This window comes from Hakea prostrata, chromosome 3 (genome assembly GCF_041222555.1).
Source record: "Hakea prostrata isolate BN-2017 chromosome 3, UWA_Hpros_2, whole genome shotgun sequence".
Classification (NCBI taxonomy): Eukaryota; Viridiplantae; Streptophyta; class Magnoliopsida; order Proteales; family Proteaceae; genus Hakea; species Hakea prostrata.
In genome coordinates this window covers 21,965,059-21,977,816 of record NC_142602.1, presented here as the reverse complement: position 1 = coordinate 21,977,816, position 12,758 = coordinate 21,965,059, and the positions used below count along the sequence as shown (strand labels likewise).

At 38.8% G+C, this 12,758-nt stretch overlaps 1 protein-coding gene across 1 annotated transcript; it reads right to left on the bottom strand.

The window, feature by feature from the left end:
* Positions 1–3,869: 3,869 nt before the first annotated feature.
* On the bottom strand, positions 3,870–9,421 carry LOC149021583 (mitochondrial carrier protein CoAc1-like). The gene is made up of 7 exons (XM_089149816.1): positions 8,694–9,421; positions 7,916–8,001; positions 7,614–7,821; positions 6,957–7,083; positions 6,354–6,538; positions 5,722–5,853; positions 3,870–4,710 (listed from the first exon to the last, which is right to left on the bottom strand). Exons 1-7 carry the CDS (start codon positions 8,883–8,885, stop codon positions 4,609–4,611), a joined length of 1,032 nt encoding a protein of 343 aa, XP_089005942.1. The 5' UTR covers positions 8,886–9,421; the 3' UTR covers positions 3,870–4,608.
* Positions 9,422–12,758: the final 3,337 nt, after the last annotated feature.

The following is a 12,758-nucleotide window of genomic DNA, read 5'->3' as shown; positions in this document are numbered from 1 at the left end:
CTTCCATACTGGAGCATTCCAAGCTATATAGTGAACATGGCCATGCTACTTCAAATGACTCTGTCAAGCCTATTATGTTCAGAGCTACTCCCATCGCAGCTTTAATATGGTCAGTCCTTGCCTTGTCCTTCCTAGTTTTCCCACTCATCCATCTCAACAGACTCATATCCTGTACACTTAGATTATCCATATGACTCTTACTCGACTATCGAACGTTCCATATCATAGCATGTCCATCATAGCCGGTCATATGCTGGTCCTGTAAGTTTTCCTTTAAAGCACTTCATGCACACCTTTCCACTTCATCCATCCAATTATAATTCGTAGGAAATATCATCCTTCGTTTTACCTTTTTTAATTTTTGATTGATCCCCGATATCTAAAATAATTACTTTGTGGAATCTCTCTGTCATCAAAATTCACCTCATTAACTGTCCTAGAGTATTTAGAGCTACACACCATATGCTCCATCTTTGTTCTATTTGTCTCAAGACCTTTTGGTTTCAAGGATGATTGTTATAGATCCTACTCAGCATTAATCTTTGCTTTTGTCTCATCTGCCACAAATGTAATCTGCAAAACCCATACACTATGGAACCTCATAAAGAAGGGGGTAAAGAAAGAAGGCATAACCAGAGGAGTCACCACCTATGGCTTGGATTGGAATCACCACCAGTTAGTTTGTTGGATAACCACAATTGGCATGGTTAGTATTTTTAAATCACCACAGGATACTCAAAGGCTGAAGCCAATTTTCATTACCCAGAAACATGTATAAGGTCGAAGCATCTTACAGATTTACATAGGGAGCACCTAAAGTGTAAAAGGATGTACTGGTCCATGGGGCTCCTGCCATTGTGTAATTTGAAATCAACTTTGATCCAATAAAAACTTGCCACATCATCTAACTAGGCTGCCTTTCTTAGCATCAAATCCCAGTATCCCACAACCTTGATGGTGTGGTTTGGGGCTTCTTTTTTCTGGGGAAAACATGGACTGATATCTACATCACTTCTCCCCATCTTGGGGGGAAAAGAAAAAACTTGTCCTTGAGCTTGGATGGAGTTATTTAATCAGACCTGCATGATGAATGTTCTGTTGGAAGTAGCCCCTCTGCACGGCGCGAGGCGAGGGGCACGGCGCCGGCGCAGGCGGTTGGCTTAGATTTCCCTCCTCTATCTATCTTCTTTTTCTCCCCTCGTTCCCTCTCCCATATGGTCCTTGTCCTTCTTCCGCCTGGCTGTGGGGTCTGGTGGTGGGGGGGCTTGGTCTTTCTCTTTCTTTGTTTGTTTTTTTTTTCTTTGTCTGGTCTCTGCGGGTTTTTGGCATAGTATCTTGCCTCGTTCTTTTCGTGTTTGCGGCCCTTTGCCTGCCGCTTGCTCCGCCCCCCTTGCGCACCTGCGCCGCAACTACTGTTGGTCGTGGCTACTGGCTCTCCTCAGCTCTTTTCCAGATAATCCAACATTACCTCAGACAAACAAAAACTTGCCACATTATCTGATAAGTGTGCCTCTCCCAGCAGTTCCCACAGCCTTGCTTGGCTGGTTTTGGGTGTTGTTCCTGCAGGTGATTATCGACTTATGACCCACATCCACTTTATTTTACAGGGGTCATAATTTATGCAGCCTAACCTACTTCACAGGGAGGATGTTTCCCAACTTAAACCTGCAATGTCAGATTGCGATGGAGCAACTCTACCATTGTGCCAAGGTCCACCCTCTGAAAGTACTTTAACTGAAGCAGACACTAAAAGGGAAAGGCTGGAGCCAATCAAAATTCCTTAACTAGCCATTAAAAAAACACATACACACATCACAAAGCAGGAAATCTCCTCCTAATCACAAGCTCTAGAAGTTCCATCTAACTAGGGCTTGCTAAAACAGAACAGGAAAAGGACCTGAGTTTATAACCAGGAACAAGGAAACCAGTTAATGAAATTCGAAGTTAACAGCCATTAAACTGGCCACAGTTTGAAAGTGTCAGGAGATATTGTTCAATGGGAGCAAGACAACCATGTTATGCAATTGCCAGTTGGGAAAAAACACAGATAAGAATATGAAGAAATACTTAGGATGGAGCATATGGACAAGCTACCATCATGAACTGCTGAGGTTTATTGCCGTTTATGTTGCACAGAATGGTTGGGAAACTAACTTCTTGATATGTCATGAACCGGACAGGATACTTGGCCTGACTTAACCCTATTGAAACCCATTCTGGATACTGCGTTTTGGGTGGCTTAACTATTGTTGTCGGATCGATGGATTATTTAGCATGATGCATTTGCTCATTTGTCATATGCAATGAGTTGTTGAGTGCCGTTATCTCTTTGAAGGTGGTTCTGTGTGACTGAGTTCTAAAATATGACGAGTAGTTTATTTCATTTTTAGTGTTAAAGCTTTCTTCTCCTCAAAGTCCATGATCCTCTGTTGAGGTTAACAAGCATTTAGATTGTTTATCTTTCCATATTATACTAGACATCTTCATTTTAAGGCCACAGGGTTAATTGTTTATCTGAATGATTCTGATGGTTAGTATTGTTACTACTTGTCTCATACATCTGTTTTAGCACATCTCTCCTGGGACAGGCTTTGTTAATTAATGTCAAAAGTCATGCTGCTTGTCTAGGAAATGCCCTAAATCAAGGTCTTCCTTTTGTTGGCTATCAGTTTTGATATCGGTGTCGACCTAATTCTCATGAGTTTATGGAGGTCTGCTTTTATGACACAAACCTTTTTCATTTAAATGGAAGCACCCAGATTTAGTTACACAGGTCAGATTCTTGATCAGTTTGTTGGCTTGTGAAGGTCGATTATGTGTATGGTAGCACTGTTGGGAAGTCATTCATGATTATGACTCAAGGAATAACAGTCCTGTAACCTGATGACTTGGGCAGATGAGGGTGACTAAGCCCTTAGCGTCCATAGTGATAATTGAGAGTAGTGTCATGAACTTACAGGAATTCAAAAATTCTGGTTTCTATTGTTTAGCTTGCTCTACCAAACTGAAGTATTTCAAACTAACATTCTAATGTTATGATTACTTGTGAAATTAACTTGTCAACGTGCAATTTTGATCTGAAAGTTCTCTGTGAAACCACAGCAATTTTATGACTGCAGAAAGATGAAACCATGACTGAGCTCCTGCTCTGTCTCACCAATAGCATAATTTTGTGGTTTCTACCAGGGAAAACTGCACCATTTTTAATCCTTCTTGGAATAGATAGTGAATTAGGGTACATTTCACATGTCAAGTTCTGTCTTGATTCTGGATATATTGCTCATGTTCAGTCTTTTCGCAAGCCAAGTTTGATTTGATTCAACCGGCCATTAGAAGAAATTCAGGTGTTTGAACAATGGCTGTAAACAAACGAACGGTTGCTAAGTACGAGGAAGAAAGGCTAATATTGGTAAATAGAATAGATATTTTCAGAATATCTTTTGTTTTCTGATTTACACGATGTATTAAATAACTTGAGGGGCAACTTCGTTAATATGTGTTAGTTAAGATACATACGTAATATATATTGTACTAAAGGGACCCAAGGATCTAACACGTAAAAAAATCTTATGCACATGGTTATCATGTAATTTAGGATTAATAGTAAATTACCACTATTTTCACCCAAAAAATAGTAAACCCGGTGTAATTTTCAAAGAATGATGAAAAAACGTAGCTTTCTTTTCAGCAAGCAACTATTTTCTCCCACAGGGCGGTCATTTCCTTTTAATCGCTATCAACTTTTAGGAATTCAAAGTTTCAATTGTCATTAGTTCGATTGTTAATTTGTAATGGATATCAAACAACACTTCACTTTGTTAATTTTTTTATTTTTTATTCTTTAATTGTTAATTTGTTATGGATATCAAACAACAATGGGCTTAAAACGACCGTAGGTTATATATCAAGGCAAACTAGTGATTCTGATCGAGCGTGTCAGATTAACAAAAGGTATTGCTTAGGTTGCGTTTGAAGTGCATAATTGGAATTGACTGCAAGGAAGAAACAGATTTCAGAGTCCGTTCCATGCTGGAACCCATTTGGAAAAACTTTACACAAAACACAACTTTAGATGGTTCTCAAAATTGACGAGGAACTGCTCTTTGAAGCCTTTTTACTCCAATCCCAAGAAAAATGATATATTCCACTCCCCAAACCAGGACAAAAAGATGAACAACCTTTGTAATTAAGCAACTCCGGTACAAGAAAACAGATGATCATGCATAGTTATGAATCACAGAATCATGGATATAACAGATGATTGGCCAAAGGGTATTCGCCCACCTCTAGAGATACCGCCATTACCTGCACTGTGTATGCAGTTGAGAAGGATTTGATCCTTCGCCTGCTCATGTAATTTGCTGTTTAACATTGAATATAAAGTCGGCATTGAATTCCCAGGTTCCCTGAGACTAAATCCTTTGCTTTCATGTCCTTAAGAAAAACCCCAATCCCATTGAGGGTCATCAGCATAGATGACGAGAATTCATGGTATACCATTCACAATGGACATCTACTGGTCTGGATGCTCTCCATCATAATAGCTAATTTTGAGAGTGCCTGAGCAATTTTTTGTGATAGTACACCTTCTAACAATCTGCATCGTCTTCATCCAGCTGAAACAGATGGAGATTTCTTACGTTGTGGTACACGTAACCAAGCCTTCATCATATCATATGCCGTGAAACCAATGGCCACGGATGGAACTATCTGAAACAAAATTCCAGGTCCTTGTCAGTATACATTCAGTATTATTTTCTCGTAGCAGAGTGACCAAAACAATAATTGGATAGGTTGCAGTAGTCATGTCTAGAGATAAAAGATGTATTTTTTTTTTCTGTTGTTCATTTGTTATATAAATGACAAATTTAGCTACAATGGTGTCACGTACTGATTAAAACTAAAGAAACTTAGGTGGACAGTGGAGCTATCCATTTGAAAACAACTAAACAAGTGGTACCTAATGTTCACTTCATTTAGTCTATCGCATCAAGAATGCACTACTCATGACAACTGTACTTTCTAGGTCGTGAACTTTCCATGTCAAGTTTCAGCTTGTGCCCCATTCCTCATGTGAAGACATCTTTGCAGCCACTTCATATTTTAAGAGAACTAAAGAATACTCAAAGCTCAGTTTGGTTGCAGGGGAAAGGAAGTGAAAGTATTGTACTCACCATACAATATAATTGCATAAATTAGATAATTCTTAAAATATTTAGTATTATATTTTAGAACCTTTATACTTCTCAAATCGAAAGGACTCTGATGCAAAGTAGAATAATGTCTAATAAGTAAAAATACGATAATTTGTAGTGATCATTTCATTTCCCTTGCAAACAAAAGGATGATGCAGTAGAAGGTTGGCTCTAGGACTGAATGCTGAAATGGGACTGTCCTTCTGGCTAATCCAAAGGGTTTCACATAATATGGATGCTCTAGAACTTCCACATCAGCATCCAAGCAAAAAAACCTGTTAGCACAGGCTTTAGAGCCAGCAATCCCCTATTGGAAAATCCTTGGCTTAAACTTATTGAATCAGTTATTTCCACAAACGGCATGCCACCATTTTCGGGGAAAATCAGATATATGCATATACAGAGCATTGGCGAGCTGGTTGTTTTGAAAAGAATAACATAATCCTTGTATACAACTAATTTACGACATTTGCATCCAAAATGCCAGGCATGACAGATTTGAGAAAAAGCATTTTTGTTAAAATACCTTTAAATAGTTGATGCTCAGACCAGCAAACAGTTGTCTCCATCCCTGATTATTGATGATGGTAACAAGCCCTTCCATTGTGTTCTTGTATCCAGGATCTCCTCGTTGAATGGCTGGTCGCAGGCCTTGGACCTGAAATTATCAAGTGAATCCACAAAACAAAACTTTTATCTGAGCCAAAATGAAGTTGATAACACAGATGACATACAAAATATGGTTCTTATAAACTGTGTGAGAATAAATAAGACACACTAATAAGAATATAAATAACAGGCAACACCAATGGATGTGACAAACAGCCCCAGATGGATGGTTAACTGACAGAGGAAATGTGGGCATAACTGCCCATGCTGGATAGTGCGATCCATCACTACGTGTGTTGGATACTGCTACAACAGTTATTGTGAACAAACATGAACAGATACCCGATGGCTGAATCAGTCAAACAATGTATCACATCAGCCAACATGCAAATGTTTACGGCTATATCATTGATAGGACCATCCATCAAGCCTATCTAGCCAAATTAGAATCAAACTCAGCTAATGTAGGTACTAAATTCAAGCTTTCACAGATAAACCACAACACAATTTTTTAACCTTTAGACACGCCAAAATGAACAGAGGCTCTACCTGCATTTGTCTCCTAACTACGTCCAGTGGATATGTCAAGGTCTGCCCCAGTAGCCCAGCTAAAGCACCACAGGAGAGGCGCGTTGCAACAGATTTTTGGTGTTCTTCAGGGACCTGGTTTTTCAGTGCTTCATAAATGTAGAACTTTAGACCAGCGTAAGGGAGGATACCGATAAGTGTTGGACCTGCTCAAAGAAATTTGGATCATTGCCATTTGCATTTTCCTAAAATCCTCTTTCTTTCAATATTTGCCATTCTCCATACTAGTCAATATTTTTAACAATTGCACTTTACATGCTTGGGATCCAGATCCTCTCTGCCCGGGCAGGCCTTCCACCCATCTGCCCGCACTCTGGATGGCCTGCCTGTGGTCACCAATCCAGAGGGGGCACCAGGGGATGGGCGGAAGGACTGCCCGGGCTGAGAGGATCTGTTTCCACATACTTGTCCAAGCCATTAATTTATTTATTTATTATTACCTTCTTTTTTTTTGGGGGGGGGGGGAGGGGGGGTAACTAAGGGAAAGAAGGAGCCCTGGTTTGAAAACATGAAGGGAACTTATCATATGCATAAGGAAGATAGAATAACTTGACTAGCACATACCTACACCCCTATATAAAGCACGCACTCCACCTTCCTTGTAAACACTCCTGAAAACATCTTTTATACCATGATATGCAGGCTGCATTTGGTAACTACTCACCCCATTCCCAAAACTTCTTCCAGTGACCTACAAAAATTAAGAAAACCATATTTAAAGAAAAGGAAAACATAATTCAACCACAATCCACACTGCAGCAGAATTTGAAACAATCATCTAGATAAGGAGCTCTGTAAAAAAGCTAAGTCATTAAGATTAGTAGTTACAGCATGAACTTAAACTTCACACTTGACAACCTACCTAATTGCCTACTTATCTGGTATGGGATGCAATAATTCAGGATTCTGAACTCATCCAATTGACATAAAGTAATTAGATAATAAATGCATCATCAGAATAGATCCTGAACCATTATCATGAATTAGCTTGAGGTGTAATATCATCTAGTGAATAACTTCAAACATTTGGAAACAGAAAAATTAGTTTGACATGTAATGCCTAAACTTGATCAATTTCGGCAGATTACTCCCCAAGAAAAGATGTATTGTTTTTTTTTTTAATAATTGCGATACATATAATTCAAAATTTCAAAATTATCGACTTGGTTGCTCAACAGAAAAAGTACCAGTGAACCAAGTCAATCTCTGTGAATAACTTACCTGATAAGCTAGTTTTGTTCGAACCAAATCTAAGGGGTAAGTGCACAAAACTGCTGTTCCTCCAGCTGCTGAACCAGCCAATAGATCTATGAAAGGCCCAGTTCCCAGAGCAGAATAATTGTTTAATATCCACCATTTATACTGCTCGTATGTCATGAAATGTAAAGCTGCATATGGAACAATCCGAAGAACGCTTGCACCATTTCCTCTGAAAGAAGACAAAAGCCCGCAAGGGTAAATCAATTTCAAGGGAGCTAATAATCTCACAAAACAGAGAGCTAAACTTCAAAGATCCTACTCACTTATAAAATCCTAAAACACCTTCATGTTTCAGTAGCTTCTTTAGGGATTGGTAGACACTGAGAGAATGAAATCCTTCAGTTCTTGTCTGTATAAATCCAACATGAGAAGAATTACAAATATCCAGGACAAGAACATGTCATCTAATGGAATCATTAAGAGATTATTCCCAAAAAAACCAAAAAGGAATGATATCAAAGGAAAATATTTCATTATACTAGAGCGTCACAAATAAAAGCCTTAATTAATTTTCCACCCAAAACAAAATATTTTTTACATTTAGACAAAATTGGCTACTTCAATACAAAATAAATACTGTGGGATCTCGCTGAAATTGCAGAAATTTCAAACAGAGATGGGAGGGTGGGGATCGGGGACTCTATTTTAAAACACAGATATCTTTGCATTACCCTAAACCCAAACCTAATTTCCTTCTAACAGGCTCCACAAACAATACGATAAGGTAATGCAATGACACTAAGCTTAAACTTTTGAAAATTGAACGAAGCACACAACGGAGAACTTTCCCAACAATCATATTCACATAAGGATGCAAGAATGCAATACAAAAGGTGTCTAATCAGGACCAAGCTTCCTGCAAGCAAACTAGCTAAGCGGACATCAACAAACACTGATTAATAGGTCTATTCCTTAACATATAAATTTTATCATCCAAAATATCACAGCATAGAATAACTACATTAGAAGCTTAGAACTAATAGTCCATTGAAGCAGTAAGCATTTCTGCAAAACCACAGCAAAGAAACAGTTCGTGCTTACCTGCAAAAGTATCTTAATACGCTCCAATGGAGCGACTGCAGTCTTGGCAAATGCACCAGCAGTACCCCCAGCAATTAACTCCTTGACATAAATTGGCAAAGAATCAAGGAAGACAGCCTCTCCACGCGCAGAGGAACCATCAACGAGCTTCGCTACGTTTCCGGACAAAGAAGAACCTTGAGAAGAATCCATCTCAATGATATCTTTCTCTATTAAAGAAATCCAACAGAATCAAGTAAATTCAAATCTCTTATATCCTCAAAAGGTAGATAAGAGGAAATCGAGGAAGCTCAATTAACCAGCCTGCAATTTGGCGAATTCTTTATCCCATCGGTCTCTTGGGAGACAAAATGAGAAAGCCTTCTGTTGAAATAGCAGAAATATCATGCAAGCACCGAGAAACCAGGTGTGTCTCTCGGCATATCGATCATTCTCGTCTCCGAAGATAGCCAGATACATCAACAGAATCAGAAACAAATGATTAATTTGCAGAACCAAAAAAAAAGGCTCATAAATCCTTCAATTGAAAGAGCCCTCCCATGGATCAAAATCAATTCTAAAAACCGCCATTCGAAAATCAAACAGAACAGAAGAAAGCCAGCAATAAAACGCAATGCCTATAAAGAAGAGCCAGAGTAGTAACGAACACGTTCCTCTTGCGGGAGTTTGCTTTCGGTTTTCCCTTGAAGACTCCTTAGTCCTAGGCTCCTAGGTCTTTCTTCTCTGTGTTGCACGCTGCCACGTTGAACGCGGACTCTGATCTACACCGTAAATTATATAGCGATGCCAATCGCATCGCAATCATCGATCCCGATTCTACCGTGGGAATTTGGACCTATTAGGGCATAAAGAAGTCGGTGGGTGGATTCGGGTTGTGACTGTGAGCAATGAGCATGCTTGGCTTGGGCGGTAAGTTTCGATCTTTGACCGGGTTCAAAATCCGGACCGGATCTGCATTAAAATCCTGATTCTGGACGGTTCCTTTCAAAAATCCCATAAAATCCTGCCTGATTCGGATTGGTCCCATTCTGGACTGTCTGTGTCAAGTGGCTTCCACACGCAATTATCGGCTGACAGCTCTCCTTTAATTCGACAGCTTTTTTTTTTTGAAAAGTAGTTTATTCAAGGGGCAAAAGTCGAGAAAACGGCTACACAAAAATTCCTGTGCGGATATAGGCCAAATAGTCACGCTTGCAGCCGACTTGGCCCTTCTTGCGAAGTGATCAACTATGGAATTGATGCCTTAGAAACATACATGAAGTGACACTCTTCAAAATAAGAGTTCTTATGCTGAAAATCTGATATAGTAAGACTAATTTCTAAAGGACATAGATCACGTGGACTACTTAAAGAGTCCATTTCAAAATGAGCTCTTCCAACAACCTCAGATAGTTAAATTCAAAGCTTCAATTCTGCACATTTAAGGCGTAGATTGTCGAGCGATACATTTTGGTCCGTTTGGATCAAAATCTCCGTTTGGATCGAAATTTCGGTCTCAATTTTGACTATTAAATTTCAACGGTTGCGTTTGAAATCTGGACAAAAATTTGAATCTAACGATTCAAAATTTCGCTTGACATTAATGTGATGCAATTTCATTGAAATACACTTCGCATTTCATGGAAGCTTCCTCCCACCCATATATGGACGTATACCTTGTCGGCTGGTTGATCTGGATTGAAGATTTTCAGTGACCATCCACGGGGGCTGTCCTTCTAGAGCATCAGCATGGGAGAGCATCACATCATAGTGGAATCTTTTCTTTGGCAGGCATAAAGGTGGAATCTACAATGTTGGACTTATGTCTTAGAAGTGTGGTCCTAGCCATACTGAATCGTTCCTTTTAGGTTTGGTCAGAAGTGTGTGGGCCATGTGGTACCAAGAGTTGTGTGCCACCTGGCTCGCCTCCAATATGGAAATCCAAAAATTTTAGTTGATATTAATTTTTCCTTAAATTATGGGGAAAATTTAACTCATGAGTCATGCATGACCTCTTCATTTTAGATAAGCAACCGTAGATTTGTATTGTGAATGAGAATTCAACCGAGGTCTTCATTGCATGAGAGTTTTTTTTTTTCAGTTAAAATATGAGAGCATAATAAAACGATATTCTCAACAATATATTAAAATTTTAGAATATAAATCATAAGTTTCTAAATTCAAATTAAAATTTAAATCCACTGTAACTAACTCTATCCTTAATTGATATCTCCAACCGATCAAAGAGAGTTTTAGTTATAGTTAAGGTATCAACAATTTATAGAGTTTAAAGTATCAACAAGTTGTAAAATTTGATTGTAAACAAGTAATAATTTAAATTCAAATATTATTAATATACATCTCCCACTCACTAATTTTAATGTGTAAAGAATTATCTCTCTGATCTGGTCTTTTTCAATGATCCCAGCAGAAAATGACAGACATCCTTAGAGAGGATTCTCTCAAGAGTTATCTACACAATCCGAAGGACCAGCTCCACCACTACCATGGTTTCTCCTTGATTTCACCTAACAATCTTGCATGTATTGATTGCCAGAAGCTTTTAAATTGCTTGTGCTTATAATGGATTGAAAAAAGAATTGAGTGCCTTTGTTTTCCATGTCATCCATCTCAAGCGAATCAAATCATGAACCAGCAAAGGGACTAGCAAGTTACTGGATGGACAGGAAGTCGACCTGTTGAGAGTGCTTACCCATAGGTCTTCTAAAGTCCTTGTGTTACTTCCATTACCGAACTTCCCTTTCATGCCTTTGCAAATCCCTCCATGCCATCAAACATTTTCAGCCAAGAGATGAAAGTAGGGCTTTTAGCATCAAAAGAAGATGATTGAGGATAACATTCAATTTAAGAAATTGAGTCCACAAGCTGCTTGAATATTATAGTAGTTCCCAACTTTGTTTTGCAAGAAAAGTTTTGTTAGAATGTTGGATATCATTGGAACCAAACCTACCAAGGTTCTTGGGGGTGCATATATATTTTTGACCATTTCATCCAAAAAAAACACCAAGATCACAATTGTGTTTGATAGAAGTATTATTACAATAAAGAACCAATGAAGCAAATGGGCATCAAGCAGTATCCTCGTTGAATGCGACTTTATGGTTGCTTCTATGAATGTTAGGGACAAAAAACCAACAGCGGCTTAGGGAATACTTGTAGGATTATGAAGCCAAACCTCTAAATGCATGCACAGTTGTATTGATTGTGAAGAACCACTAATATGGACAAACAATAATTTTCCATCCATGCCCGTAGGGATCCTACACTATTATGTTGGACACTAGATCCAATGTAAGGGTTGGTTCAATTGGCAAAGACTAAACTCTCATAAACAAAAGGTTAAGAGTTCAAATCTCCATGAGGTCGGGGCTTTGACGTACAAAAAGTTACTCTCAAGATTATTTAAAATAAATAAATAAAGCATTAAAAGATTATATATATTTTTTGAATTGAACCCTCAAATTTTGCTCTTCCACCAACTTTTGTTATGATCCATAGGCTGCCTTGTATCCATCACACTCTATTTCTCATCATCTAGTTAAACTGGAACCATCGAATGGGTCTCATAGGCTAGGGGCAGAATGGTTGGAACATCTCTCTATTAGCCTCTTTATTACCTACTCATTTTGTGTTTGAGATACTTCATTCCAGATTGAAGGGCTAAAGGACTCATGGTCTTGTACTCTTTCTCGGTTGAGGAAAATGGAAATTCACTACACAACTGGCTGCTTTTCACCTTACTTCTGATTCTTCTCTTACAGGAGTTAAGTACGTGTCTTTCATTTGGCAAGTACTATGTAATGGCCTGCCTGTCAAACCAATTATTGGTAAGTGGTTGTCATTAGGGAATTCGGATCTTCTCCCCGTTGGGGGAGCACTCTGTGCTCCCCATGGCTTCCTGATCACAAACATCAGTGGGTCCCACTAGTGAAAAAAAAAAAAAATTTTTATTTTTTTTTCAAAAAGTGTTTTTCACCGTGGGCCCCACTGATGTTTGTGGTCAGGAAGCGTGTTTGTGCTCCCCGTACGGGTCGCTGATCCGGACTCGTCATTAGGTACTTCGTG